Genomic DNA, 26,589 nt, shown 5'->3' on the forward strand with positions numbered 1-26,589 from the left:
AAAGAGCTTATAGGCATAATGCAGCTGTAATATGGAAGAAATGCAATATTTAAAATACAAGTGGATGTACATTACAATGATTCAGATCAAACAACTTTAAATGATTGTAATATATGGATTGTAAATATTTCAATATGAACATCATTGATTGTCAAACAATGGATATAAATAGATACATAATAAGTAAAAACAACAACAACAACAACAACAACAATGATGACAATAATAATAATAATAATAATAATAATAATAATTTTTCTCTTTTTTTTTACTTTTAAAGGATCAGTTTTAGGGCTGCACAGTATAGTCGACTCCTAAATAAACTGTTAGACATCCACTCCAAGCATCACTGTTACTACATTGTGTTGCACTAAGATTTAACTAAATCGTTTTAGCCATGCAAAACATCCTTATGTTTAGGGAAAGGAAGGGACTGCAAACTGCAAAAACACCTATACCAACTGTAAAATACAGTAGTGGACAGTGACTATTCCATAGGGGCAGGTGGGGAAGTTGCCATTTATATCAACTGCTCAACAAATATTAATCCTCATTCACATAAAAAATGGGAACTGCAACAAGCACTAACAGAGGCCTACTGGGGCAGGGCAGGACAGGGCAGGACAGGGCAGGACAGTTAATAGCAGGGTTGCCAGATTGGATGAGTTTAAAAATACTCTGTGGCTGCCAAGATCTTGTTTTATAAGAAAACAATCTGAATTCAATCTAATAAATTTCCACAAAACGGTAATATGTAAGTGTCTATTAAGTACAGAATCATTTCTAGTGTAAGATATATTGCAAATATTGGGAGCGGGAAAGGGGAGTTATGGAATGGATAATGTCTGTACCTCAGAATTATAGTATATGTAAAATACTTGCTTCCCCATGCAAAGGCTAAGAAAAAAGAAAAACGTCACCATTTTTGATTTTCCAAATTTCTGGGCTAGTTTCAGGTCTTTTGTGTGGTTTTTGATTTGTAGTTTGGCTGGAAATTTTGCTTAAAACTGTTAAAACTTGGTTAATAATATTACCTGCAGGTTGTGGATCACTGTTGTTTTGAGGCTGTTTTTTAGTGAACCAGGGGATCTCAAGATTTCTGAATTCTGCTAAGTACCAAGATATTTTAGCTCATACTCGGATGCCTCTGCCAGGAGGTCAAGACTTGATCACAGATGGAACTTTCATGAAAGACATGCATCCAGATCAGTACAGAAATGATTGTAGGAAAACAAAGTGAATGTTTTGCAACGACCATCTCAGTTTCCACATTTGACCCCTGCTGAAAAGCTTGAAGGTGTAGTCCATGTACACAAAGGCAAGCTTGAACTGTTCTGCATGGAGGAGTGCTTGGAAATCCCCTTACAAATATCTCAAACTTTCTTAGACATTACTAGAAAGAGTCTGAAGCTTCACCAATTATTTGTGGGGGGATCATTTTGAAACTAGTTTTTTGCAGATACACTGCACTACTGAAATAAAACTATATAGCAGTGTCACATGTGTAAGCGTACAGTATCACATAGTGCATGTTTTAGACTATTTAATGATGTAGGTGTATTCATTTTTCACATTTTCATGAAAATGAGAGAACGATTAACAGACCTAATGTTTGTCGGAAGCCACTGCGTACTACTTTATCAAGGCAATACTAAAATAAATCGCGTTATAATTTTGTTTTTCTACTTATTACGGTAGTATGCGCGCCTGACATTTTAAAGCACTGAGAGGGAGAAGGAGCTCGCGCCCCGGTCACGTGTTCACTCGGGACAGCCAGTCACGTGGAGGATCTGCGCGAGAGAGCGCCGAGTAAAACGCTTCCTAGCAGTGATGTGCATGCATGTTGATCTGCTGTAGTACAGAGTGACGGACAGCATTTATAGGAATGTATGGAAGTATCTTTGTAGGCATTACTGAATTTATTTTACCATTCTAAAAAAAAAAAAAAATAGATTTATAGGGATATAGGAAGCTCTCGGCCAGGGGCGCTGGTGCAGACTAGACAGGGGCTTTTCTCTCAGATCGCAGTTGAACATTTTAACTATCAGTGTGGAACATCGTTCTCACTTCTCCCAGGCTATTCAAGGATCCGACATCTGAACCATAACACTGCATTATAGCAGCGCCTGGGACAAAACAATCACGCGCGCGCGCGCACACACACACACACACACAGACACGGTTACGGCAGGGTTTGACTGGGCGCGAAATGAGGCGCACACACCGATCGTGCACGGCGTGACACCACGTATCAGCCGACATCCCACTGACCGCGGCCATCTGCGGCTGTGTTGTTTGGAGCTGAAGGCGCACGGACGATGTCGGACCCTGTGTCGGATCTGGAGCGGAGTTGCTCCGTATCCAAAAAGACCATGATCACCGAGCATTTCAGAGTGCGCAAGCGGAGGGAGATGCTCCTGGCGCAAGTGTGTGTAGTGTGTGGAGTTCTGCTGGCGGCCTGGTGCATGTCAGCGCTCCTCACCAAAACAGGTGAGTGCATGGGGATGGAGATGGAGATGGGAATGGGAATGGAGATGGAGATGGGGATGGAGATGGGAATGGAGATGGGGATGGGGATGGAGATGGGAATGGGAATGGGAATGGAGATGGGGATGGGGATGGGAATGGGAATGGAGATGGAGATGGGAATGGGGATGGAGATGGAGATGGGAATGGAGATGGGAATGGGGATGGCCGACATGCTCCTGTCTCACACTGATGGACAGGAGAGAGATTTTGCGACATTTCACACGCAAACGTAGATTTCTGGTGCTTTAGTCGAACTGCACATTCACAGTTCAGGCAGAAATGTATGATCTCCATGTTACTGTTTCGGGACAGTGCCGTGTTATTAGTGCCGGTGTGGAACCGAGTGTGTGTGGGATTTCGACTGAAGGGGACTGGATGCAAATCATGGCACACGATACTGTTGCTGGAATAGGACCAGCGACCAGTTATGTAGCTCTGCTTTGCTTAGAGATGCTCCATAATTCAGCATCATCACTGGAGGTGTACGTTAGATCGCGCGCTGGCTGCGTGCGCGCGCCTGTCTGACCGGTGCCGCAGTGTGCACACAGCAGCTCTGCTCTAACCCCTATAGGACATATTACACATTCTGCCCAGTCTACGTGTCTACATGCATACTGTCTGTGCATTCATCAAACTGCTTTTACAGGTCCTTTTTCATGCGCTGGCCTAAACAGAGTTAGATAGAGCGCTGAGACTGAGAGCTGGGAGCTAGTCCTCAGATCCATAAAGATTTGCAGGAGGGTTTTTTTTTGTGTATATAGTGGATAAATGCTCATCAAGGCACTCATACAAACAACATAATGTATGTACATTTTATATACAGTATAAAACACATAAAGCGTTTTATATATTATGTGCTGCTTTATGTATACAGTGACAGGACAGGGGAACGGATAGGGGTTGAATTGCACTTTAAAGGAAACAAACAACACAAAGTGACTTAGTGAGGTGTTGGGACACCACAAGCCACCAGAACATAGATTTTTACAAGTCTCTGGAACTGTACTGGAGGGATGAACTCCATTCTTCCCAAAGATGTTCCCTCAGTTGGTGTCTTTGGTAATTACGAATGCCATATCATATTATTGACATAATTTTCATATTCATCAAACCATTCAGTGAGCCGTCGTGCCCCGTGGATGGGGCATTGTCATCCTGGAAGAGACCGCACCCAACAGGATTTTAAAAAATGTTTCATCATAGAATAAAGGCAATCAGTCAGAATAACTTTGTATTGATTTTCAGTGGCCCTTTCCTTTTAGGGAACAAGTGGAACCAAAATAATTTGTCTCCCATCTGTACAAAGCAGGTGGGGGGCACATACTGTTGCAGGATTTCCAACAAAACCAAAATATTTTTAGGGAGCAGTAAGATAGTTAAGGATGGTAACATGAAAGCAAGAAAGCAATTGAAGAGCAATAATCAGGCTTTCAGGCTTTAAACTTATGCACATTCCCAATCTCAGTTATGGTGCTACACATTACACCAAGTGAGATTTTTTGTTTAAACAGATTTCTGTTTTACACAAATACTGAACTGCTTAAACAAATAGAACTGAAAACTGAACTGAAAAAATAATTTCAGGAGGTGGTCGTTATTTTGTTTTATTTTATTTATTTTTTTTTTGGTATGCTGCTAACAATTAATTAAACTTAAAGAAAAGGTGGTGTAATGATCTCATGAGATCTTATATCATTATGGTGGCATATCAGGCTGACAAGGTTGATGACCAGTGCTGCTGAGTTATAAACAATGTAGATGTTTCTTCCTGTGTTTCTGGCTTGAAGGTGGACAAGGCTTAAATGTGTACAGGTTTTTTCGATTTCCTGAGACAGCTGACATTTTCAAACCAGCTGAGTCAAAGCCTAAAAAACTGCACATGCTCACAAGGAGCCCTGCCAGTGAGGCTCTACTGGGCTAATTTAAAAAGTATGCCTGTAAGCAGATCCCCTACTATGGAAGGATTTTCCCAGCAAGTTGATTAAGCAATGGAATGCAGCTTGCTTTTAGGTACATGATCACTTAGGACACATCTACAAAATATAACTTATTTATTCAGTATAAAAAAGATAAGTGCATATTGTCATTACAATATGTGTTGTAACTTCATTTAGTACAAATAGAATTTTCCTCATGGATTGGAAAAAAGACAGTAAAAATGGGGGGGAAAAGAAATCACTTAACTTGAAGGATTATTGTATGTAAATGATCTGTAGCTGTTCATACTCTGCAGTAATTTCAGTTTCTATAAAGTCAAAATAAAATAATCTGTAGAAAACTACTATACCCACACTTCTTACTAACTAATATGAAAAGTAGCAGGTTGGATTATAAGATGTACACCACAGCCTGTTGTTACTGGTGAAATATTTTGTACACTCTGCACACCATCATATTTACAAAGAATTGGCCTTATATACTGCACATTTCAGCTTTATTAAGTTTTACAAATGTCAGGTACTTTCTTAGAGCTTTCATTTCTTGGAAATCCCCATTCCTTCTGTACCTTCTGAATTAGCCCTTTGTTTTTATGCACTTCAACTATGAAATCAAATTCCCAGTGAAGTTTCATTTCATGTTGGTAGGTGAACCTAAACCTTTCAGTGGCTTTTGGATCAGTAAATTAAGGAATTAATATTCTTTGATTTTTAATCATCAGGTTGTCAGGCAGGTACGTTACTGAGTCTCTAACTTGATGCTAGTTAATATAAAGTTATGTTGCTTAATCTAAAATCACTGTTACAGTGACACCACAAAAGTCAATATTTCCAGGTGTGGTGCAATAAACTAACAAGATTAATGATTAAAATGATGTGGCTTACTTTTTTAACTTAGAGGAAAGAAATGAGAGCCAGTGGTATTTCTGTTGTGTTGATAAACTACTGATGGTTAAATGCAATCCTCTTAATAATATAATCACAATGATCAAAGTTCATTCATTCATGCCTTCATTCATGCATGCATTCATTCATTCATTCATCTTCAGTAACCGCTTAACCGCTTGGTCAGGGTTATGGTGGATCTCGAGCCTATCCCAGTAACCCTGGGTGCAATGAGAATGGAAATTCATTCTGAATGAGATACCAGTCCATGCACATACACATTTACTCACACAGTCACACCAAGGGGCAATTTAGTGTACCTTGCATGCTTTTGGAAGATGGGAGGAAACTGGAGAACCCGGAGCAAACCCACGCCAACACAGGGAGAGCATGCACAGAAACTCTGCACCAACAGTAACCTGAGCTCCGGATCGAACCCAGGACCCTGGAGCAGTGAAATGGCAATGTCTACAAATAGGCCTAATGGTCCTAATGTGTTCTGTCAGTGGCAAGTTCAGCGACAGAAAGCTCTATGGTTTTAAATATACACTCACGAAACACTTTATTAGGAACACTGTACTAATATTGGGTAGGGCTTGCTCTCAAAACAGCCTCAATTCATTGTGGCATGGATTCCACAAGATGTTGGAAACATTCCTTTGAGATTCTGGTCCATGTTGACATGATTGCATGATGCAATTCCTGCAGATTTTTCAGGCATACTTTGATGTTGCGAATCTCCTGCTCTGCCACATCCCAAAGGTGTTCTATAGGATGCAGATTGAGTGACTAGGAAGGCCACTGAAGAACACTGAACTCATTGTCATGTTCATGAAACCAGTTTGAGACGACTTATTATCATGCTGGAAGTAGCCATTAGAAGACGGGTAAATTGTGGCCAAGGGAAGCACACAGTCAGCAACAATACTCAAATAGGCTGTGGCATTAAAGAGATGAGTGATTGGTATTAACAGGTCCACAGTGTGCCAAGAAAACATTCCCCATACCATTACACCACCTCCACCAGCCTGGGCTGTTGACAGAAGGCAGATTTGGTCCACGGATTCATGCTGTTTGTGCCAAATTCTGACCCTGCCATCTGTGTGCCTCAGCAAAAATTGAGATTCATCAGACCTGGCTACATTTTTCCAGTCTTCAAGCATCCAGTTTTGGTGAGCCTGTGCCCACTGCAGCCTCAGCTTTCTGTTCTGACAGAAGTGGAACCTGATGTGGTCTTCTGCTGTTGTAGCCCACCTCAAGGTTTGACATGTCGTGCATTCTGAGATGCCTTTCTGCTCACCACAATTGTACAGAGTGGTTATCTGAGTTACTGTATCCTTTCTCTTAACTTGAACCTGTCTGGCCATTCTCCGTTGACCTCTTTCATCAACAAGACGTTTCCGTCCACAGAACTGCTGCTCATTGGATGTTTTTTTCTTTATTGCACCATTCTGAGTAAACTCTAGAGACTATTGTGTGTATTTATGGAAATACTCAAACCAGCCCGTCTGGCAACAACAATCATACCACTGTCAAAATCACTGAGATCACATTTTTCCCCATTCTGATGGTTGATGTGAACATTACCTGAAGCTGCTGGCCCGTATCTGCATGATTTTATGCACTGTTTATTGCAGTTTATTGCACTGCTGCTACATGATTGGCTGATTAGATAATTGCATGAATGAGTAGGTGTACAGGTGTTCCTAATAAAGTGCTCTATGAGTGTACATTTAAATAATGTTTGGGAATTAAATCTGTACTGAGGGGGTTTGTAGAATTTATTCCAGAGAAAGGGGTGCCTGACTACAAAAAGTTTGAGAATCTGAATTTGAAAATGCAAAATTTTAAGCAGATGATGTGTCATACTGAAAACTGTGATTTTGAGTTGTATGTCTTCCATGCGTGTTTGTGTGTGTGTGTGTGTGTGTATGTGTGTGTGTGTGTGTGTCAGGCCATGGAATTGTGTTGCAGGAGCACTTTGCTGGACCCACAGCCCATCTGGGCCGTAGACTGATGGCCACCGAGGAAGACAATGAGACTGCAGAAAAGAACTGCTCTGAGCCAGGTAAAGCTGGACATGCATTATTCTTTCCTTTAGCTCTTATAGAACATGATTTGTTTCAGTAATTGTTCCACAGCATGGTAATTGTATTGATGTAGTAATGGGTGAGTTCCACGTGATTCTTGCCACTAAGGGAGAGCTGATCAAATTTTGGTTGAAATTCAGTTTAACAGAATAGGTCTCTGCTAAGAAGTTTATAGATGTTTGTACATGTAAACTGTAACTTTGATGTCAGTACATCATTCAGATAACCTCCATCCTATGTCAACTGTACCATTTCCTTCTGAAGCACTCAAATGGCAAATTACGCCATTGCCTGTTGAATCCTGCTCCTGGGGTTATTACCTACTGTTAAAGAGCCAGCGTGCTGAGTGAATGCGATTATGAAAGATTTGCAGTCATGGGGCAAAGAAATCTTCTGGAGCTGAACCTGCCTCATGCAGAGTATAATTGGAGGTATTGGAAGCTATTTTTAGTCGTGTTTTCCATCTCGGCAGTGACCCTAACAGTATCGAATGACTGTTTCTCACTTACTCATCAAAAAGAAAGTAAAAGAAAAGCCTGGCGGTTTGCGAAGTGGAGTCCTTACAGAGGCTAATGGAGGATGGGTTTGTGATGTGCTTTAGGATATTTTTGCAGTGTGCAGTGGAGTCAGAATTTGCTGATGTTCACTTGTAAAGAGCCCTCATCATCTTGAGGTGCTGTAAGTGTTCCGATATGTGGTGCAGAACTACCCAGTGTTTGTGATTGGGATCTGAGTCAAGTGCAGTCGGGCCATTTGTCTGTGTGGCTTAATAGAGGCTGACCATCCCCAAGGAGTGTGTGTGTGTGTGTCCGTGTGTGGTGTGTGTGACATGCTAAAAGTGGGAACTGTCCAGATATCAGTAATGCACTGCTTTCTGGCTCTGGCTATAGAGCTCTTAGACTTACGGCTCTTAGGAAAAGTGCCGGTTTAATGGTGTGATTGTGGGTATGTGTGTGCGTGTGTGTGTGTGTGTGTGTGACATGCTAGAAGTGGGAACGGTCCAGATATCAGTAATGCACAGCTGTCTGGCTCTGGCTATAGAGCTCTTAGACTTACTGCTCTTAGGAAGAGTGCCGGTGTGATAGTGTGATTGTGTGTGTGTGTGTGTGTGTGTGTGTGCGTGTGTGTGTGTGTGCGCGCACAGGTGCTGGCTGCTGTAAGAGGGAGAGAGGGTGAGAGAGGGATAGAAAGGTGAGCTCTGCTAGAACAACTGGTTTCTTCTATGTACAGTTCAGTCCATAGTATTCTTTGACCATCATCAGACAGTAGCATTTTTCATACCCTGCACTTATAATAGATGGGCTGTTTGTAGCTTCTGGTTTCAGAGAGATGTTTTATGAAGATATAGTGACTTGTGGCATGGTTTGCAACAAAAGGGCGTGCTGGTAATTGAAGTAATGATAATCCCATGATATTGGGATTAGTGTGGTGTTAGCTGCACTCTCTGGTAATCTGTACTGTGTAGCGTGCTTTGCTGTTGAAATGTTCTCTTTGTCTTAAACAAATGCAGAATTTGGCTTGATGGTTAGTGTTTTACTCTATTAGCAAATATAAACCTAAAGCCAACTTACTTTAATATGTTAGATTTGATGGCAAATTTTTAAAGACTGATCTTTCATTTATATGTGGGAGGGAAAGGGGACATGTCGTCACATATAAATCATCGGTAGATATAGCAAAAGGAAAATTCTACTAAGTTATGGGCATGTATGCTCATCTTGCTGATTGTTGATGCAACTCATGCTTGACTCTGGCTTGTCCATTTTTGCATCAGTTGTAATAAAAAAGTAATCAGTCCCAGGTGGTGTATGCTGTGCTGATTAATGGGTGGTGTCGGCCTTTGCTCAAACACCAATTAACACAGTCGTGCACAGTTTCCTTTGGTATTGATTAGATGTCTTTAAAAAAACAACTTAAAAAAGCAGAAAAAATTCTCCATACCTGCAATTGCTCCTGCAATTCACCATAGTGAGAAGCCATTCAGCTTGCTTGCATACAGCCAGTGTGTAGACAGAACACGTGCACTCATAAGAGTGTATCTGACCCTTTGCAAATATGGCAGTATGCTTGAGTCACTCCCAGCAGCTGCACCCATAATTTCAAGGTGTGTGGTCTGCTGTGCCACAGTGACCTGTTCATCTGGGATAGCAGGTCCAGTCTGAATGAGTAGCATTCACAGGCAGAAAACTGTCTGATCAGCTAGACTGGGACTATCAACATACTGGTTGCATAATTTTTTAGATGTACTGCTGTGACATCCAAACAAGCCATTGCAGCGGAAAGTATCCAGCTGTACAATCGGCCATTCATGCACCAACACATCATGGGCAAAAGCATTTGTCCCTGGCTTGTTCATGAACCACATTAGGCAGTGAGTTGTCTGTCTATTTGCAAACAGATCAACTCCTGTAGGTTTACAGCATAGCTAAAAAAAAAGTGCATCTGCCCAATTCATTTGTGATTTTATGCCCCCTTGGTGGTTGATACAAAACACCACCATGGTGGTTCACATAATACACGTGTGCATGTAATATTTTAAAGTTGTAACAAATAAATTTGTTTGAGTGTTTAGTTATATTATTTTTTCACAAAAAATTGACAGTAGTCATGGTCTTGCCCCTGCTAAAGCCAGCTTGGCTAAACCTTGAATTTACTGTTATAAAACTGAGAGAAATGGGACTGAGCGTGGGTTGCAGAGCATAAAATGACAGAATTCCATTAAGTGAAGTTTCACTGTGCAGTCTAGCCAGGTGCAGGGATAAGTATTCATAGTGTCTGAATTTCTACTAATATACAGCCCTACAGGCCTAAGCAATGGTCCTGACATCTGCTCTGTGGTGACAAAAGATAATGGACCCAGTCACTGGTTCTCATGGGAGAAATACATGGTACATTCTCACAAAGAGGGTTTAAAAACCAAGGAGACATTGGGAAGCTGTAATGGTACTGGGATTAATTATTAAACTTGCATGCCAGAGCTTGCGAACGCTTTTAATGGTTCACCAGCTGGAGATTGAATAATTTCATCAGTGTGGAGGGAAGAAATTCCAACAGACAATGTATAGGAGGCTGAAACCAGGAGCTCAATGGCTCTTGTCAGCTCCTGTGATGGCGCTTGAAGGTCTAATCGACATACCTTAAAGTCAGTCACCTGCTCACCCATGGGGAATGATGCATACTGCATACAGAGATCTTAGGGATCTCTGACTGCAGGTGTTCAGGTGATAATGTCAGACGGTTATGTCTACTACAAACTGTTTGTTGTTATAAATTATGTTCATCAAAGTCATATTAAAATGCTAAACAATGTTTTGTGCTCCAGACATGTTTTTCTTTTTACACAGAACAATAATTATCAACTAGAATATAAAATGTTATGTTGTCTGACATCCATTTACCAGCAGGAGAATGTTGTAGCTCCAGAATTGTGTTTTTAACGGCTATGAATATGCAAATGTTTAAAAGCTTGTATTTGTGCACATATAAAATATGTGTGGATGTATGATATCCTCTTTCGCAGACATGACCTTGAGGCTGTCCTCCAAGCCATATCCTCTCCTCTTCCCTCAGTATGATGGGGTGGGGGCTGTCTGTGAATAGAGAAATGTGATCAGAGCATGTGATCGATGTTCTCTTGTACTTCTCCCTGTTGCTCATGGCAGTGAGGAAGAGGCATATGAAAACAGTGAGGAAATTTCCCAAAATTATCACTAGTACTATTTTAGGACTCCTTATTTCACAAGTATATGAAAGGTCATCTGGTATTGAAGTACATATATAAAATTGTTGCCTCAGTGTAGCTCTAGAGCACACAGATCGTACCGATCTAATTCCACACTCCAGCAGATGGCAGTGTGCATAGTGTTCAGTGCAGTTAGGAGTGGACACACAGTAGCTTTGTCATCCAAGCATTGGATGTTGATTGTGCACTGCAGAGCTACTTGGGTCAGTGGTGTCTTTGTCAGAACAGGATGATGCAGATAGTCACAGTGTCACATGGGGTTCCAGGGCTCAGAGGGCCAGAGCCATGGGTGACAGATGGACAGTGGAGGCGTCCAAATTCGGTTCAGTGCAATTCAGTCTGCCATTGGCCAACAGGGACAACCTCAGGCTGGAGTTACTCCTAAAAATCATCCTCCTGAGACTGTATTATTTCTGTGCCACTTAGTTTGTGTTATTAGCTTGAAATTCTCAGACTTATGTGGACTTGTGCTACATTAGTGTGTTATATTAGCTCTTTTATTTAAATGTGATAAACACTAGCTGAAAAACTATATTGTCTTGGAACAGGCAGGGGATTCGTCATGCTCTGTGACAAAATTTTCTGTGTGTAAAACTGTATGAGAATATGTGTTATTGGGAACTTTTTGTATTTGGTTTTGATGGAAAAACGGGAAACGTTGCAGCCCCACAGCTCCAGAGTTACTCTCTGTGCTGGTTTGCATGTTCTCCCCATGTTCATGTGGGTTTCCACTCACCTCTCAAAAACATCCCAGTAGGTGGATTGGCGATGCTAAAAATTGCCCCTCTATGTGTGAATGTGTGTGTGCAAGATGTCCTGTGATGGACTGGCATCCCAATGAATGAAAGAATGTTGTGTTCAGTTTCTCAACCATACATGAAATGTTCCTTTATTTCTGTTTTATAGCTTACAGCATAGGAGTCTTTTTTCTCTCTTTAGATCTTTTTAGAGAAATCAGTTGACCTTTTTAAAATTTAAGTAAGACGACGTTTACTAGTGAATTGGATGGTGGAACAATGGTTTTGGCTCTTTTCTTCAGCCTCCTTATAAGGAGGGTAAACATTGTAGAACACTTGTTACTATTTTTTACAATGTCCTCATTTCAGGAGGCCAAAAGAAATTGCTCAGATATGTGCTCAGGTGGTTATTAGCCAGCTGTGTCTTTGCGCATCATTGCACGAGAGAGCTAAGAAACTATCTAGTGTTGATTTTAGATGTGACATTTGCGTATGTGCTGCTGTTGTCTCTCAGTCAGTTTTTTATTGATTATAATGGACTCTCTCTCTCTCTCTCTCTCTCCACTGATTGCTTACCAGCTCATGCCTGAAGTTCAGGTGTGATCATACAGTATTTGTTGTGTCTAAGCTAGCATATGATGTATGCATGGTGACTCACAGCAGCTCAGGAACATCATTTTATAGAGTATTTGTGATGTGCACAGAGGTGTCTTAACTGGTTAAATCCAAAGAAATACATTAAAACTCACAAGCAGTGACTTGAAACACACTGCTCCAGGAATGGGATTTTTACAGGCCAAAAGTTGAATGTTCATCAGTGTCAACTGGCAATATCAAATATTTAACCTCAACCTCAGTTAGCACTTCACTTAACAAACACAAGACCACATCAAAAAAATTGCCAAAACAAGGATGAATTGAAAGTGTCTGCATTATATGCATGACAGAGCACTAACAGGGAAAAATTGGGTTGGGTCTGTAAGATGACTTCAGGGAGTCATCCACCAGATTAGACAATATGTGTTGTTGGCAATATCCCCATAACTGTTAAAAATACATATCTGTCACATTTTTCCTTGGTACAGTATTTTGATACTGACATCAAAAAATTTAGTCTACAACATTTTACTGTCATGTTTTTTCTTCCTTTCCAAACACTGAATTCACATATTTCTTCTTCGGAATAATTCACATTGTTGCTCATGTGTATGCATACTAATATCATCACATAAAACTATCAGCTGTTACACCATTTGGCAATCAAGGTTTTGTGGTTACCATTGTCTTTTCAAAGTTTCCTATCTGACATTTTTCTAACAAAATTGTGGTCTGAAATGACGAGGGCAGACCACATGCACAAACCTAAGAATATAAAGGCTTAAAATGTTATGTATGAAAGATTAGAAATGATCCCTCTACGACAGGGGTGTCTAACTCATTTTACATCATTACTCATTTTATCATTACAGTTAGTGCAATGTCAAGTGGGCCAGAACAAAAAAACTCAGCTTAATGACCTGTAACACATAAACAACTCCTGTAATGTGTTAATTTATCAGCATTTATCTGAAAGTTGCATTCTGAAGGCAGAAATGGATAGATCACCTATAAGACAGAAGAACAGACTGCAGTTCATTACAAAAAGAAAATCTACATTATGGTTCCAAATTATACAGGGTCTTGCATAATTTTCACCTCCTTGAACTTTTCCACATTTTGTAATGTTACAACCTACAAAGGAACTTAATTATATGTCATATTTTGCCCTATTGCACTGGTTCCCAACGCTAGTCCTGCTAATTGTTAGAGCAGGAATAACACAGGGGGTACCTGTGCACTAGATGAATAACAAGACTAGCACTTTTTTCCAAATCTTATTCAAAACTTTTGATTCAGTTACTTCCACAAAATGAATTTTATTTAGAATTACGATTAAGATTTTTAAGATTTTTTAATTTTCACATAGATTTGGTGGGTCGGGTTAGAACCTTTACCATGGGCTGTATGTTTGATACCCCTGCTTTACAAGCATATTAGACATTAGAGGAAATCAGTCATGTTAGGCATCAGTGTAGAAAGTCTCTCCAAGGGAGGCTTCAGTAAATAAAAAAAAGGATGCTAGTTGTGGCATTGATTGTGTTTATAATCCCATGAAAAGAAGTGAATATTGCATCTAACATGTATTCTCATTTTAGCCATCCATGAGTTCCCTGGGGATATGTTCACAAGCCAAGAGCGAACACGAGGAGCTGTCCTGCTACACATATTTGCTGTAGGTAAACTCAGTGTCTGTCACTGTGCTGTCAAAGCCTGGCCAATCTCCACAATTGACCCTGTCATCCAGAATACATGGAGCAGCTCTGACAACTTTATGATCATTATAAATTATTTGTCATCTGTTCATTGTGCCATGTGACTGGTTGCCTTGAAAACCCCATGTGTCTACAGTGCCTAAAGCTATCAATGAATAAAAATACAAACAAGACTTCAGTGATTCTAGAGGTCCCTTAAGCACATTACAGTCATAATAGGCACAGTTCTGCTGAATTAAATATAAAATAGAAATGGTATAAAACTTGAAATTACCTACAAATATTAAATGTTTTTATTCATTAATAAAACTAATTTAGTAATTTTTTTCTAATTGATTAATTTTTTAAATTTTTATTTGTTTGCTTTAGGCTGTCTATATGTTCCTGGCTCTAGCTATCGTGTGTGATGACTACTTTGTTACATCGCTAGAGAAGATCTGTGAAGTAAGTGGGATTATAGAAGCTTTAAATCTAAACTACTCAAGCACTGAAACTAGTCACTTAGAATCACTCCATCAAGTTCACTCCATCACCTCACCCCTGCTCTGATGTTGCATGCTCTCAGGCTTTTCAGTATTTCCTGCACTGTGATCATTTGTATGCGTCTCTTGTCATCTGTCAGAAATTGCATCTGAGTGAGGATGTAGCTGGTGCAACATTTATGGCTGCTGGAAGCTCAGCTCCTGAGCTTTTTGCCTCCGTCATTGGTGAGACACAAACATACACACACACATATCCATGTACACTCCTGTGCATTACTATAGGGGCTAAATATTGTGTTTTCTGCAGGTGTGTTCATCACGCATGGAGATGTGGGTGTGGGCACAATCGTGGGCTCAGCTGTCTTCAACGTTCTCTGCATCATTGGTGTGTGTGGAATCTTCGCTGGACAGGTGTGTGTGTGTGTGTGTGTATGTGTGTGTGTGAATGAACCTCTCTCTGAAATTTTAACTGCATTATTTGTCCATTTCAGTAGTTCTCTCGCCTTAGACCATTACATACAGTAATAATATTATGCTGTGCTTTTACTTTTTACAATTTTGAAGGTGTGTTACAAATTGAATTACCTTAGTTCCAACTAAATGAATCAAGCGATTTTCAGCTGCTGAACAGTACCATTCCTTTCACTTTGTTATTTTTTTAATATGATACATGATATGTGGCAGATATTGCCCTGAAGTCCTCACTAATTTAAAAGAAAAACTGGTTTGATCATTATGGATTAGATCTTGTAAAAAAAAATCCTCAGTCTTTTGGTCCTGATTGACATGTGTAACAAACTCAACAGCATGTTATACCACGCCCCACCTACTAACTCCTAATGTCTGGTACAGGTGTGGGTGTAACTCCCCCAGTGGGAGAGTAACAGTATTGTGCTGTGCTTTTACTCTTTACAAATGGTTTGCTTTTTCAAAAAATATCTGTTAAGAACTCCCGAGTGGCACAACAGAAAAGTGGTATCTGATGTATGATAGGGAAGACCTGGCTGGTGGGTGGGAATTGGCAGGTGACCAAATTAAGGGAAAATGAAAAAATACTGTATATATAAAAAGTAAAACACATAGTGATGAACAATGAATTTAATGCAATGTTAAATGTAACAACTGCCTTTAGAAAGCTCTTTTCTCTCTTCTGAAGGTTGTCTTTCTCACCAAGTTTGCTGTGTTTCGGGACTCCCTTTACTACACACTGTCTGTTGTAGCACTTATCGTAGTAAGTATGATATTACAATAAATAGCGTTTACTGTGGTTTTCTTAAAGGAATGTTTTCAGTATATTGTAAACCCTAAATCATTTCAAGCCAGCTGCAAAAGCAAATGCATTTTTATATTATATAACATATTTTTATATTTGCAAAACAGGAAATAGTAATTTAGGCTGTACATGTAATATTGTGAGCAAACAGGTAGACCTATGTTATTTTTGCAAGCATGTCCTCTGTATAATACTTAAGCATATTTGTCAGGTTCAGCTTCACAAAAACACATGATCATAGAAAGGATGATTCTTATGTTCTGAGAAAAAAAGGACTTATTTAATGATTGTTCACTTTAGTGTGTCTCCTTTTATAGTTCATCTATGATGGGCAGATTATGTGGTAAGTGTCACAATACTATAAAAGCAGTGTTTGTGGCTTGTTTTCCATCGTAGAATCATGACCTACTGTCCACTCCTCTCTGCCTACAGGTGGGAGAGTCTGGTGCTCATGGTCATGTATATTGGCTACATAATCATTATGAAGTGAGTTCTTCCACACAATAGAGCTGTTTTGTAGTTCTCTGGTTACTGAGGCATTACAGGTAGTTCACCCAGGTGCGGTTATTGTATCCAAGGTGCATATACAAATATCATAAACACATTATTTAAACCTACCAGGAAATGACTGGTCAGGAGAAGTAACAAGGAAAAAAGCAATAATGAGAATTTGACAAAACAAAAAGAATTCGATTATGTGAAGTTGCTGACATTTTGATAGCTGATATCTGATTACAAACTAAATTTAACTAAATTTAATATGCTTATTTTCATTCGCTATGGCTATCCAACAGCTTTATCAAAACCTATGAATGTGTTCTCACATTGAGCCTCATGTATCAAGCTGGATATGAATAGATTTATTTGTAAGTCGTTCATATGTTTGAAGAAATCATATGTTTTTGGTATTTCATGAAAATCCCATATTTTCGCAAAAAAACTTTTGTATCCTTACTAATACACTCGTGAATTATGCCTGATCCGCTTCAAATCATATAAATCACAATGAGTTACTGCACTTTTATATATAGATTACCGTGTCAAGTTTAAATGGTTTTAGTACTTTTAGTTACACACACAAATTTAAACCCAGTTGTTTCATATTAATGGCCATAGTTAAATAAATATTAAATATGAAAAATAAAGAAAGCAAGCCATAATAAACCCATAAATTAAGACAAATAAAACTAGTTATTCAATTAGGAATGCTGCTGTATAAAAGGAGGACAGGCTAAAGAGGTGTATAAGTCAGTTCTGCTTCTCACTGCGTGTTCTTTTATTGCTGTGCAACACTTTATTACAGCCAGCAATAAGTGACCGATCTGGTCTCAAGCTGCAGTGTGTCTTATACTCTCTAGTGTTCTTGTTGCCCTTCTTCTTTTTTAACATGGCATTTGACCACCACATATTGTACTATTATTATTTATCCTTATGATGTTCTTATGATTTTTTTTTTTTTTTTGATTGAGTGATGCAGTTTGCACAGTGTTAACTGGTGGCTACTTGTCAGCTACATTAGCCTGGTAGTTACAGAACAAAACTAAAGAAGCAAAAATCAGACACCAAATACAGTATGTCTTAACTGATTGGGGAAATTCAGCATATTTTATTTTCAGCCAACTTATTACTTTAAAGCATAACAAAATAGTTGAAAGCAAGTGAACATATCATGGCAACAATAAGCAGTGTTGACAGTTACATAAGGATGAATAAATCAGACACAACAGAAAATAATCCTGATGGATATTGAATTATTATAAATGGCAAGGCTCAGTTGGAGATTTCTCTTTGTCTCAGGTTTAACACAAGCATGCAGAACTACTTTTCTGGGAAAGAAGATAAGAGTGTTTCCAACGGTAATGCAGTGATCAGCGAGCTGGAGGACGGTAATGCATGTTATGAGCAGTTTTGGGATGATCCCTCTTGGCCATTACTCAGCTCAGGTAAGGGTAACTAGACAGGCTTCTTCTCTCTGCACCAGCTCAGCTCCTCCCTTCTGCTCTGCCTCTACTCAAATCAACAAATACTCACAATGATTTCAGCTGAGACTAACAACATGTTCTTGCCTCTTTCCTGTCAGTTTGGAGCTTTTCTGCTTAGTAGATGTGCACACCAGCTGCCAGTGCTAATAGTGTGTAAGGTAGAGAGGGAGCATTGCTTGCATTCTGGGTAGATTCTGTGTGCTCTGTATTTCCGATTGTGTCATTAGAAACCCTCTAACATTTACTCTGAAGCCTGTCTGCTTAGCCTTACTAAATACTTCTACCTTCCACTCCAGAGTCCTGTTTTTAAAAAAGCAAGAATATACAGTATATTGTATACAGTATGTGTGTATTTGTGTATGTGAATGTGTACATGTATGTGCATTGTTTGCTTTGTATTGTGTGCATACAGTATGTGAATATTTGTGTGCATACAAGTGATATGTGTGTATGTTCAAGTAATAAACCCTAAATATCATAAGTGATGTTCGTGACCTAAAGTGCTAAACTGGTTTGCTGTGTGGTTCACCTGATGTCATAGTGTGTGTTGTAAGAGTTTTTATTAATCTAAGCAGGCCACTTTTGTGTCACAGTGTCCTTAGCATGTGCTTTGAGGAGGTGATGATGGGTCTTTATTTATTTATTTATTTATTTTTCCATTCTGCCATGCCATTTTTCTCCCAATTTAATTGTTGCCAATTCTTGCCCATCACACGGCTACCAATCTGGGAGGGTGAAACATGCATCCTTTGAGACAAGTGCAACTTTAAACTTTACAAACTGCTGCTCATGCACTGTCATGGGGAAGCTGAAAGCACTTGGAGAAGAGATTGCCAACTGCCCTCTTCCCTCTATATAAGCTAACAGTAAGCTACTGTGTCTCTGAGCGACAGGGGAAAGAGGAATAACATCAGTTATGTGCTCCTGGACTTCCTGACCCCAAATGGCTATGATATTAAAATTTTCCCAACAACAGATCAAATGCTTATTTGGTAGGTCTTCAGTCTGCACCAAAAACATTTGGATCTCCTGTCACAGATAATGTGTTATGTAATATATCATTTGGCAAACTTTGGATTTACAAGTTCTTTATGGCTTCATATGGCTGATGCTTTTATCCAAAGTGACTTACAGTTGTCACCGGATACAGCTGAGCAGTTGAGGGGTAAGGCTCTTGCTAAAGGACCCAGCTATGGCAGCTTAGTGCTGGAATTTGAACTCACAACCTCCTGATTAGTAGACCAAAGCCTTAACAACTAAGATTCCACTTATTATTTCTGTATTTATGTTTAAGAGTGTTTGCATTACTGTGTATATTCTCAGGGTATTCTGAATCAAAATTTTGAGATTTTGCTTTCACATTTGCAGGCCAAATTGCATCACCTCTTTGAACTTAAGATAAGTGTTTCAGATGAGTCAGTCAAGACAGGATAGTTTGGCCCTTTGGGGGTCGCATGAAATGACCATACACTTCATGCATGATTAAAGCTGTTGAGTGTGTAGCGTAGCACAATGTGCTCAAAATGACCAGCTTTTTAAATTTAGTTTATCATTATATAGAGAAAGGAAAGCAGAGCTAGAGTTGTAACTATATATACTATGATCCAACACCAAGCTTTTTTTCCTCTTCTAATACTTTATACAAAAAGTCTGAATGGTGACAGTGGTGAGTATACTGGTACAAAAAGGATGCTACTAGTACAGAATTTCTGAAAAATCAGTGTTTGTCCAAAATTCTGTGTTTTGTGATGTGAACTTAGTTGAGTTGGATGTAAGAGTTGGATGTATTTACAGATTCGGTAATATTACATATTGCCATCTCTCTCCGTTTATAGTAAAACCCAATAAGATGTACACTCGTGGCTCAGTCGTGATGGTGGATGAAATGATGAACTCCAGTCCTCCAAACTACCGCTTCCCAGAGGCCGGCCTCAGAGTCATGATCACCAGCCATTTTGGGCCTAAAACCCGTCTGCGCATGGCGAGCCGACTCATTATTAATGAGGTGTGCAGCCTTCAAATCTACTAATGGGTACATCAGTGTTAAGAAGTGGAGTTGCCAGACTTTGCCAGCAGGAGTCCTAAGCATGAGATAAAAAGGGATTTAACTGGTTGCTGTTATTTTCCACTGACTGGCAGTAAAAGAATGGAATTTAAGGGTGACGCAGAAACAACAGAAGTAGAGTGCAATAAAAGAGATTTTTTTCCATTCACTGGGGATTTTCCACTGGGATTTAGAAATCACCTGTTAAGGTTTCCTCAGTCCAATGACCTCTTTCAGTATTTTCCACGGTTTCGCTAAGGAAAACACCTTGCACGTGTGAGAGACTGAATAGTTAAATTTATTGAGGATGTACTCTGTAAATAATTCTTCAGTACTTAATAATAATAATAATAATAATAATACTAAAATATGCACAGACATACAATATATGGCTAAATGTTTGTGGACATCTGACCACCACACCCACATGTGGGCCATCCCTAAATTGTTGCCACAAAATTGGAAACACACAGTTCTGCACAAAGGGCTCTCCATAAAAACATGGTTTGCCAAGGTTGGAGAGTATGAACTCGAGTTGTCTGCACAGTGCACTGACCTCAAACCCACTGAACACCTCTGGGATGATCAGGAATACTGACTGTGCTCCAGGCCTTCTCACCTGACATCAGTGCCTGACCTCACTAATGCGCTTGTGCCTGAATGGGCACAGTTTGGAAGAGGATGTTCACAAAGCACATATGAGTGTGATGGTCAGGTTCCCACAAACTTTTGGCCACATAGTGTACTTATAAATATACGAATGTGAATCAGAATGAGCTACTTGATATAAACCACATTGTTAACAAGAAAAAAAGAATGATCATGCTTACTTTTATGGTGCAAATCTCATTATGGACTTGGTAGCTATGAGATACTAACTTTTACATTTGCTAAAGTTTTTTTTTTTTTTTTGTAGCAACAGCGGCTAGTGCAGGCATCTAATGGAGCGGACAGCATGCTAGTGGCTGATGGGAAAGCAGAAACAATGGAGAATGGCAACGTACCAGAGGACAAACTAACGGAGGAGGAGGATAATGAGCTGTCGTCACCCTTCACCATGCCTGGTTAGAGAATCTCACACACATACACATGCACACACATGCACACATTATCCCTTATTCAAGTGGTATAAAATGTCATATAACCAACATAAGCAAATTCCACATTTCTAGTAACTAAAACTGTCTCTACCCAATTCAGATGGTTTCTGCTGTGACCGGCAACTGATTTTTGATGATCTCAGTGATCTCACTGGAAAATCTTTGTTAATCATTTCACTTAGAGAGAGACAGAAGCTCCACAGGGTACTTATTGCACACTTTTCTGGCAACAAGCTTCAGAATCTCAAAGGTTGCAGTTTTACCAGAGCCATATCCACACTTCTGTATAAGCACACATACATCCACCAGCTTCCAACAGGTAAACAAACTTTTAAACAATGTGACTACATGGATTTTCTGAGCAAGATATGGTCACCGAAAGTTCACGGCATCATATCTTTAAAAGTTTTCTTTCGAGACTTTGGTAGCAATTAAATGTGAAAATCACAAGTTTGCCAATTGGTTCCGAAAAAGCCTGTGGTTGGTTGGCTGTATTGTCAGACAAACAGCTTCTTTCCTGTGAAAGTAATCATTTTGTCTACTTTCAGTGATACGTAAAGCTAAAGAAATCTGACTTAGGAAATATAGAGGAACTATGACTTAGCAGAACAATCTTATAATTATTTCTAAAAGATCTGGCTGGCCAGTAATGGTGCTTCCTCTGTATATTCAAAAAGCCGACAATAAATAAGTTAGTATTAGTATGTAAATTAGTATTAAAGCTCTTGTGTAAGCCAGATAAGAAGTATTCACATGATGAAATCTCAGTCTCTGACAAAAAATTACCCACAAGAAGGTAATGCCTGTCTAATTTTCCCTTGAGCAAAGTTGGCAAAAAAACTCCCTTTGGAAAAGGAACCCAGGACTTATTGTTGTAAGATTATCAGCTTAACGTTTGTGGACCTTTTCAGGAGGTGCCAGTCACGTTTAATATGGACATTGCATGTGTTTTCTTATGAGCCAGACATTCATTAAAGCTATTGCACAGTCCACAGAGCATGTGTAAAACTTTATGATTAACAGTATTTCTGTGCAAGCGAATCTCACCAGGGAGTTTCTTGTGAGCCAACTGCCATAATGGCACAGTGAATAAACTGCTGTGCTATCTCCTTGTATCTGCAGGGGGCACTATGAACAGAGTGAAGTTCTTCATTTCATGGCCTATCCTGGTCTTGCTGTACTTCACTGTGCCAAACTGTGGGAAGCCACGCTGGGAGAATTTCTTTATGCTCTCCTTTTTTCTCTCCACTGTGTGGATAGCTGTCTTCTCATACTTCATGGTGTGGATGGTGAGTGTGTTTGAGTTTTAGCATCACCTGTCTATTTAATACACCATTTGAGCATCTCTGGAACAAGGAACATAGTTTTTACATGTTCTTTGTCAAAAACTGTATACTGTGTCACTGGTAATATTGTGATATGTTTAATTATTAGTGTTTGTTTATTATTATGTGCAGGTGACGATTATCGGATACACACTGGGAATACCTGATGTTATAATGGGCATCACTTTTCTTGCAGCCGGCACTAGTGTTCCAGACTGTATAGCTAGCCTTATAGTCGCTCGACAAGGTATCATTTGTGTTCATTCATACACAATTTAGAAGCTGAGACTTTTTGACAATTAATTCAACTCCTCTTTCCAGGTTTCTGTATCTGTTTATCTATGATGTATTATGCGTGTACATCCACAGGCCTGGGAGATATGGCTGTCTCCAATACAATCGGCAGTAATGTCTTTGATATCCTGGTTGGGCTCGGTGTTCCCTGGGGCCTCCAGACGATGGCTGTCAACTACGGATCTGTGGTATCTGTCACTCTCTGTCCCTGACGAATATACTCACACCCACACACATTCGCAGAGGAGAACTAGATGAAGTACAGCAATGCTGACATTGAAATTGTGAAAAACTGCAATGGTAAATTCAATTTCTCTACTCTTGTCTCAGGTGAAAATCAATAGTAGAGGATTGGTGTATTCTGTGGTGCTTCTCCTCGGCTCAGTGGCTTTGACTGTAAGTTAATGCGAGAAACATACACTACAGTGTGCACGTCTGGAACAAACCATTTTATAAAAGCCCCCAATGAAACACACAAACTTGCATGAAAGTAACTAAGATCCACTACATGTATGCATTTAGCTACAAAAGGTATGGAAGCTCTTATGATGAAAATGCAGCAGACCAAACTATTTACCAAAATAGAGGAAATATTAACTCATCTGACAAGTTGCAAATGATGGATTGGATTTCTTCTACATATCAGTGGACTGCTAAAACCTCCTGGGCCCCTCACCTCCACAGCTTCCTCGGTCTTCCCCAGTGTGGAATGAAAAGGTGACTGAACTTGCATAATCTCGAGGATGTTTTGCCACTTATTCAAGGGAATTGCGAAGTTCATGAAGAAGTGATGTAGCCCTTGAATGAGTCACAAAATATCTTCAATATACCACAAGTTTAGTTGCCTTATCTTTCTATAACTGAGTGACCTGAATGACCTTTATAAATTGACATCTGAGTAGGCAACTTGTTTGTGTACAGTATACCCTTTCTTTCTGCACAGGTCCTGGGGATCCATGTTAACAGGTGGAAGCTGGACTTAAAGCTGGGTGTGTATGTGCTCCTGCTGTATGCCATCTTCCTGTGCTTCTCCATCTTGATCGAGTACAACATTTTTACCTTTGTCAATCTGCCCATGTGTCAGGAGGTCTGAAACTTTTAGTTTTTGAATCACTTCCAGACTGGACCTTCCACCCACAATCCCTATCAGATTTACATTTTTTCAACATTTTATTGTTGCTGAAAACCACCATGTCCCACATCATGTGTTCACTGCGGTCAAAGACATTACATTCTGCTGTATCTGTTCATGGAGATGAGGGTTCAGTTCTCTGTCCAGGATTTCAGATTCAATTAGACTTCTGTCTTTGGCAGTACTTGCTCTGACTGGACTTTCTCACCTTAGCAGCATAGCATGTCTAAATTGGATCTACATGGGTGCAGCCTGAATATCTATATACACAGGAAAAAGAGGAATGCTGCTCAGTGAAACAATCCAAATGCATCATATTTACACTCTTTCATCTGGTCTTCCCTGGAGAAAAAATAATAAAAAAAAAAGAAACCATGCACTTTAGACATATAGAGTGAAGACTCTAGGTCACCCTGTGATTGCAGTAAGGAAAGACCTCAGCTCTTTTCTGCTGTAATGCCATAAGGAGCAATAAAGACAAAAGCAGTGTTTAATGACAAAAAGTCATGAGAGATCCTTTTTCTTTTTGAAGCGTGAAGGAATATGAGATTTTTATGAAAGCAGCAATGCAATACAGTAGGACTGTGAGAGCAGCCTGCTGCAGCAGCATGTGTGAAAAGAAATACCATATGCAGTTCCTCACTGAGTCCTGCTGTGGAAGATGCATTCTGTAATGATTAACATTTCATGGCTTCTGCACATCAAAACTGACAGTTGAGGACTTTATTAGGTCAGAAAGGACCAATCAAAACTTTTAAAACTGGGTTCAAGCTGCTTGATGGTATGGAAGACAAATTTCAGAATTTAATTTACTGACAAGACCACAAACACAGATCTTGATGCTGCATTTGTTGTTTATATGTAAATATGACTTTAACAGTCCCCTTGTTTGAACCAGTGCTTCCTTCCAGGTGTAGGGGAGGAGGAGTGGATGCACATCCATGACTGGCACGGTCACTTTTTTCCTTTTTGGGCCGTTCACTCCAGCTCCCCTTTCTGGGTCTCTGTACTGTTTGTCTGTGATGCATGATTTGACACAGCAAATCATGTCGATCTCCCTAAATGGCAGCTACCACTCCATCCTGCACCAAACCCAAGAGGCTCAGGAGATCTTAACCCGAGTAAAGGAGAGATGTGTTAGTGTCTGTGTCAGTTGTGGAAATGTTAGGTGTTGTCGTTCAGTGCTAAAAGGTGCCGTCGCTGTTATCAATGTGGAGAGGCAGGTGTGTGCAGTGTTTCAATGTGTGCAGTATATAAGGACATATGCAATCTCAGTAAGTGAAAACAGTAACCAGTAGGCTGTAAACAGAAGGGCTGGTTATATTTAAATACCCTTCTTGCTCAAGCATGCAAATATTCATACTACCCTACATTATTAGTGCTATAAGGAATGGCACCTTCTTCCTACATGGTTGTGTGCTGTGCAGTATGGTGGTGTCACGTGATTTATTTCATTTTTTTTTCCACGGTAGTTGATCAGTGTTCAGACGGGATATGACCTATAACGTGTTTAGGTTGTTTCAAGGTTAATGAATGTCGCTGGAGGTTTGGACTCATCAGTTTGCTATTAACACACTGTATGTTTCAAGAAAGAGAAGGAATTATACAATTTACTTACTTGTTGATTTGTTTAAATTTCTATAAAGGAATTCAACGGTTCACATATATGCAAATATTTTCCTATTTTGTTATCGAGCCAAGATTTAGTTCATGTTATTGTAACAGCAAGTAGGCTACTATAGTACATATAAATAATTAATAGACACAAATCATACCAAATCACTGTAAATAAGCCATTTGTATGATCTGTTCTGAAGTCAGTTGTTCCTGTGGCATGTCTGTTATTATAATGGTTATTATTACTACATTTGGACAGAAAGATCAGTATTTTTGACTCTAGCTGTATTTTATAAACTGCACAGCCACCTGAGTGACCGGTTTATTGCTTTTTTCCTTTCGGGGATAAGGATCACTCAGCATCTTTGTTACCAGTGGTAGCATTCTGACAGGAACCGAAGTCTCTGTATGCACAGAAAACCCACTGTATACCTCTTCAGGACAAATATTTTAAGTTGAATGGAGATGTTTAAAACCTACAGTACATTTATTTTCCTGCATGAAGGTGCACACATACAGGACACATGCACTCACATTTGTTCACACATACATGTGCAATCGTATTTCAGAGTAGACTGTGACCTGCTGCACTGTGGGAGAGAAAAGGTGTGCTGGATCGTTTTCCAAGCCACTTAAGTTAAAGATTAAAATTTAAAAGATACTGTATAACAGCAGTGTTTAACTTGAATGTATTGTCTTGCTATAAATGGATGTATCCAACCAATGCATTTTATTGTGAAGCAATAAACTATTAAAAACATTATCATTCATATTTGAATCATAAGAAAATTGTATGAACACAAATTAAACTTCTACACTTTATTAGTACTTGATGGTGTGCAGTGTGCTCTTCTACTGCCCCTGTGTGTTTAATACTTGTAGTGCACTAACAGGCCATTATGTGTTTTATTTTGTTTCATTGTGTTGGCTTTTTTTCAATTATTTTATTGTACTTTACACCAAATTGATTTCAGTCTTTGTCTGCAAAGAAGTCACCCTGGTAACTGGGGAATGTATCATATTTCTATAAGAGATCACCACAACATTTTTCCAACAAATGTTTTATACATAATACAGAATTTTACTAATGTATCTGAAAATACAACAA

At 39.5% G+C, this 26,589-nt stretch overlaps 1 protein-coding gene across 4 annotated transcripts; it reads left to right on the forward strand.

Moving 5' to 3' along the window:
* Window positions 1–655: 655 nt before the first annotated feature.
* slc24a4a (solute carrier family 24 member 4a) lies at window positions 656–26,309 on the forward strand. Of its 4 annotated transcripts, none has more exons than XM_026934242.3 (17): window positions 671–2,490; window positions 7,306–7,419; window positions 14,116–14,192; window positions 14,602–14,676; window positions 14,855–14,939; window positions 15,022–15,125; window positions 15,871–15,945; window positions 16,305–16,330; window positions 16,420–16,473; window positions 17,785–17,930; window positions 19,805–19,974; window positions 20,936–21,077; window positions 22,236–22,402; window positions 22,571–22,685; window positions 22,808–22,920; window positions 23,063–23,128; window positions 23,676–26,309. In XM_026934242.3, the coding sequence occupies exons 1-17, from the start codon at window positions 2,319–2,321 to the stop codon at window positions 23,823–23,825; spliced, it is 1,851 nt and encodes a 616-aa protein (XP_026790043.3). In that variant the 5' UTR covers window positions 671–2,318; the 3' UTR covers window positions 23,826–26,309. The 4 variants fall into 4 exon arrangements, with proteins under 4 accessions (XP_053093264.1, XP_026790043.3, XP_026790042.3 ...); XM_026934241.3 differs by having other exon boundaries at window positions 676–2,490; window positions 20,930–21,077; XM_026934243.3 differs by having other exon boundaries at window positions 678–2,490; window positions 17,785–17,873; window positions 20,930–21,077.
* Window positions 26,310–26,589: the final 280 nt, after the last annotated feature.

Source organism: Pangasianodon hypophthalmus, chromosome 10 (genome assembly GCF_027358585.1).
Source record: "Pangasianodon hypophthalmus isolate fPanHyp1 chromosome 10, fPanHyp1.pri, whole genome shotgun sequence".
NCBI classification, from domain to species: Eukaryota; Metazoa; Chordata; class Actinopteri; order Siluriformes; family Pangasiidae; genus Pangasianodon; species Pangasianodon hypophthalmus.

Excerpts from the sequence above, each read along its gene's own strand:
- slc24a4a (XM_026934241.3), top strand. The coding sequence starts at position 2,319 with ATGTCGGACCCTGTGTCGGATCTGGAGCGGAGTTGCTCCGTATCCAAA. Across the intron at positions 19,975-20,929 it reads GCCGACTCATTATTAATGAG|CAACAGCGGCTAGTGCAGGC; the intron begins GTGTGCAGCCTT and ends TTTTTTTTGTAG. Across the intron at positions 22,921-23,062 it reads CTGTCAACTACGGATCTGTG|GTGAAAATCAATAGTAGAGG; the intron begins GTATCTGTCACT and ends CTCTTGTCTCAG.